Here is a 5,143-nt window from a genome sequence, read left to right on the forward strand (position 1 = left end):
GCAGTCTATGGCTCAGCAACCACGGTAAACGGAGTACGGCTTTATGTCTGATGGAGTGTCCTGTACAGTTTTTGTAAAGGCGTCTAGTATATTCCCCAGATGATCAAATACACACCGGGTATATCCGTAGGATGGGTAACCACCGGAATTAATTGTGGGTTGAAAATTTGTCCTAACCTGTACTCAAGTCAGCAGAAATTTTTTGAGCTTTGAATAGGACTGTACACTGAGCGCTCAAAAAAGGAAAAATTGGGGGAGTTATAGACCGGAATTTCAGGGTTGAGATTCATATCTCCAAACAGGCGTGATTAGACTCGATTCTCTTCAGTTACTCTAAGTACTCATCAAACGCAAATCTAGGAGATGAAGATCATCAGAATCGCTCAATTGGGTAGAAAATCCAAAAAGTTTGAAACATCATCCGGCTCAACATCTGTATCGCGCGCCACAAGAATTAACTTAGGAGTACCAACCGTCAGTTAGAAGTCAACAAGAATTAACTTAGGAGTACCAACCGTGAGTTAGTTACTAACTTCCGAAGGAAGAGGATTCGCATGATAAGCTCACATCTGTTGATCTCATATGTTTTCACGACAGTCTTAGTGGCGTGTATACGTTCTTTTAACTACCAGCTGTAGCTCCCGCTAAATTAGAATCCGTTGCTAGGGTTGATTTGTGCGTCTAATTATGGATGATTTTCAGACGGGCGAGGAAGTACGTCGCTCGGTTATCTAAACGTGACTCCTTCAGACTACCTTTGTATCAGACGAAGTGAAAAATATCGTTAAAGAGGTAACTGGCACATGTGCCTTTACAGTGTGTGCTTTAGAGCATTGAGAGCACAGTTGGTTCCAGCACCTATTCGCACAACAAAGTGCAACAGTGGACTTCTCTTGTGATTGAACAATGCTTAAATCATCTGACGAAACTTGGAAAACCTTTCAAATACGTCGGTAGGCTCTTGTTCAGTTTTTCTACGGAACAGTGACTTGTGTTATCATGCAAAAGAGTGGCGCTGGTCTACACACTGCCAGTTCATGCTACTGGGACAGTTCCACAGATGGTGAGTTTGCATTAGAAACCTGGATCGCGTAATGCTATGAATGTGTGGAGATTTTTCACCCGAGATCCGTTTTTGGTCTAGGATAATAACTGTCTCCAGCCGATTCCATAACGTTAATGTCGCTCATGATAAAGCTGTACTGACGACAGGGAACGTAGCGTTTATGTCCTTCTCCGATGTTCTCTTTATAGAATTTTATTTCTAACCTGGGATGTAGGAGTGCACCACACTTAATGAAATTATCCTCAATATTGTGACGTGTCCTCGATGTAGTTATTGCTTAAAGGACTCGACATGTCTTAAATAGCCAGCGTGCGTACAAACTCACTCAATCAGGTGTGCATTATGGAGTAGCAGGTGTATGAAGCAAAACGGAATGACAATAAGTTCACATGGGTCCAATGAACCGATACTGCACTATGAGTAAACGCGCCAGGATATGGTCGGCTACTGTTCTCAGCTATGGGAGTGTCAAGACAGTAAGGCGTTTTGCCCAGGCGACCAGCATACCCATATATGTGGAAGCAACAAGAAAGGTGGGTTAGAAAGGCTGAACTTAAAAAACGCATCTTCCGCTCTCAACGGTTGACCGTGACGACCGGCGAGTTATCTAGTACTGTAGAAAAACAAATGGAGCCATTAGCTCGATTTTACCCCAAACGCATGTGCGCTTAACCAGGAGTTAAATGTCTATGTCTCGTTCCCTGAGTCTCCGCGTTATGCGAATGCTATGCAGCCTTGTGGGTCAGACTACTAAGAAGGTTCCTGTAAGGTCCCCAAGAAAACCCTCCTGCCTGTTTCCTCGCGGATCGGACTTAGTAGTCAGTGTAAAGGTAAGCCCCACCGACTAATGCCCTACCTCCTACTGCCTTGGAGACTCTAGGGTCAAAGTTTCAAGGTGAGATACCCAAATTGAACTCTGTCTCTTGGCCCGGGCAACTGGGATGGGTGTTGATTGCACAGTTGTTTGTCCACCGATACCTCTACCCAACTCCTCGCACTATAAGGAAATGGTGCTGAATTTTTCGGTTTCCAGTTATCTGACTGGCGTGTTCTACACACTACTGATCATTAACAATAAGCAGAATAACCATTTGCTACGGTCACGAAATCGTTTGTACGCAAGTTTCATTACCCCTACTCTATGTCAAATTTGTAAATAGACTGCTTGCTCAGACCTCATGCTGGGTGAGCCGCTTTGCAAAGAGCTGCAGCTCAGTAGCTCAGAGTAACGAGGTGATTTGGCTAAAAATCTACTGAAAAAGTACAGGCATGCGGATGACGGACATTACTTGGTAGCCAAATGTGGCGAGTGAAACAAGCGATCCTCACAGCATTCAGTCACCCGACACGACTAAATGGATACTGTATATCATCGAGAGCAGTGGATCTTATTGCTGTTGTAAAGGTTATACCTGCAACTGTAATGGCGAATCCATCAATATCGGATTATCAGTAGCTTGGAGAATGACAGAGGGCATTGGCGGATTGTGAAGGCCCAGGAGATACAGAAGGATTTCGCCACAATCAACAGCCTTGCCCTAGTTTAGCCGATTGGATCAACCGGCACAAAAGGAGGAGCGGTGGACTGAACACGTCGAAGAACGGTTCAGATGGTCTCCTTCACCTCAACCACTGGAGGAACGACAGTGAAGCATCGGTGTTTACAACTAATGTCATGCTGTCAATTTTGATGATGGAAGAACCCTGCGCGCCCGACACCTGTCCGTCACCAACAACAGAAGTGAGATATCAATCCCTCAACGCGACAAGGTATCTGTCCTGAATGACCTGGATCCTGCACTCTTCAAAAGAATGTGGCCAGGACTTAGTGAGGCCATATTTCAGAGGATTTGGAATGAAACAGAAAACCGGTCGAATGGAGCTCCTCGACTGTCATCCTAGTCTTCAAAAAGGGTGCAAGTACGTTGTGCGAAGACCCCCTAGGCATCAACTTGGTGCATTCGTGGCATTATTTTGCACAGGTTGTCGTTTATTTGGAAGGGCAGATTCGTGAGAATGAAGCTTGGTTTCGAGGATGGAGCGACCATTTGTTTACCTTGAGCCAAGTTCTACAATGGACGTGCTTGACTGTAATGCCATACCATCCCACTTTCCGGCAATAGAAACTGTAACAGCGTGAACAAATGTAACCATGGTACATGGTTTATAGCTGATAGATTTTATTGACTTGGATATTGATTTGGCGGTATAGATCTAAGCTTGCTCAGCTACTCTCTGCAGTAACCAACACCCTAGGGCGGATGACTACGTGGGGGACACATGGCAAAATGCGAAAAAAATTATTCTACAAGTGTCCAGTGCTCTCTGTGACTTCGATGCAACCAGATGACCACTGGATATCGTCGAGTTTTCCAGTTCTGATTGATACCTCAATTCCATATTACAAAGAAACGAGCACAACAGCTCATACAAGTCCCCAAGATGGCAGATATTGAAGGGTTTAAGGAAAGGCCGGTAGTTATAGTGGTCGACGGGGGCTGTGTAATTGGAGAGGCCTTTTGCAGCTGGAAATAGCTGTGGTATTTCACACTCGACATGATCAACTGGCGGAAAGCAATTGACAATCAGTTGGGCCGAAAAATCTCCTATTGGAAGGATGGGCCGGGAATTTCCAGGAACTTTCGAACTAACACTACTGCATGCGGGCGACTGCAAAGTAAGCACTAATCGCCCGTCACAATGGATAGCAAATTATGAAATATCCCTACTGAAACGTGAGAAGACGCGGGAACCGAACGATTTATATCCAGCTCTCCTCAAAGAAGGCGGATAATCTCCTGTGACCAATCTAACAGAGCTCATTGGTGCAATATCGAATAAAGAGAAAGTGACTGTAAATTGGCGCAGTTTTCCCCATCTTTGTGTGAAACCTCCGGGGAATCAGCCTGATAGCTGTTCCATCGAAGGTGCTCTATGGTCTATAAATCTGTGTAGAACAAGCTGGGTTCCGCCCTGCAAGACGACGCATCGATCAACTTTTCACACTCTGACAGATTCCAAAACATTGACTCCGCAACATTGCTTCCAGCGACCTAAACGATGGTTGTGTTCCTCATATTGAAAACTGACTTTGACTCTGTGGACCGTCAGGCACTATGGCAGTCTCTGGAGTAAATGCGTCCCATATAAATTCTTGACCGACCTTCAAGCACTGTACGACAACTTCCGCCGACGGTCTACGGGAAACTCTCTCCTGAGTTGGCCACATTAAGTGTCAGGCAAGGCTTTCCTTTCACACTTCGTCTTCAACTTCGCAATTGATACGGTGATGGGGAGCTCGCCATCAACCTCTAACGCCTGTAGGGTCGAAGTGTTTCGCAGTTCGCAGATGACATAACTCTTCTTGGATCTGATGCCGTGGCAATGCAAACAATATTAGATAATCTAAATAATTCTGCCTCACGGTTTGACACGCGCTTCACACCTGCAAACTGTAAGGTGCTCCTGCAAGGCCGAACCGTTGAGGTAGCGGACAAGTTTGCCTACCTTGGAAGCTGTATCAGTCCGTCCGGATCGAAAGGCCAGAACAGTCTTCGTGAACCTGTGCCACCTGTGGGGTAGGCGTGACATCAGCTTATCCGTCAAGGGTAGAGTTTACAATGCTGCCACACGCCCCTTATTATTTTACGTGTCATAAACCGAGTACTTGAAAATATTTCAGTGCTTGACCATCGTTGTCTTCGAAGCATTTCGCGAGTCTGGTGGGAACACCGGATTAATGGTGCTGAAGTACGTCGGATGGTTTTCGGAAGAAATAAATCTCCCACCACATAGGTTGTGCTGGCCTTTCACATACTTCGTATGCCAGCCGATCGACATCTTCGGAGCGCTCTTTTTTACCCAACCATGTGAAAAGTCGAAAGGAGCCTCGGGAGGTCAAACGGCGACTTGGCTGCGAAGTATGAAAGTTATAACCAGTAAACTCATCTGCGTTAATTATTGCCTCCTCCCTGGATGAGGACACCGGAACGTAGCACATAAGTGGTTAGTAACATTGACAGACGTGGCTCAGCCGCGCTCCCAGTGTCGCTCATGCATCCAAGCTATTTTCTTCAA

General features: G+C 45.8%; 1 protein-coding gene across 1 annotated transcript in view; it reads left to right on the forward strand.

The window, feature by feature from the left end:
• Positions 1-687: 687 nt before the first annotated feature.
• The window catches only part of T265_07259 (hypothetical protein), a gene marked incomplete at both ends in the record, with an annotated part of 15,844 nt that continues 11,388 nt past the window's right edge, over positions 688-5,143 (forward strand). The window contains 5 exons of the mRNA XM_009172733.1: positions 688-714; positions 751-792; positions 830-953; positions 986-1,063; positions 4,416-4,644. Coding sequence (XP_009170997.1) covers positions 688-714; positions 751-792; positions 830-953; positions 986-1,063; positions 4,416-4,644 — 500 coding nt within the window. The remainder of the gene's footprint in view (positions 715-750; positions 793-829; positions 954-985; positions 1,064-4,415; positions 4,645-5,143) is intronic.

Source organism: Opisthorchis viverrini (genome assembly GCF_000715545.1).
Source record: "Opisthorchis viverrini unplaced genomic scaffold opera_v5_166, whole genome shotgun sequence".
Taxonomy (NCBI): Eukaryota; Metazoa; Platyhelminthes; class Trematoda; order Opisthorchiida; family Opisthorchiidae; genus Opisthorchis; species Opisthorchis viverrini.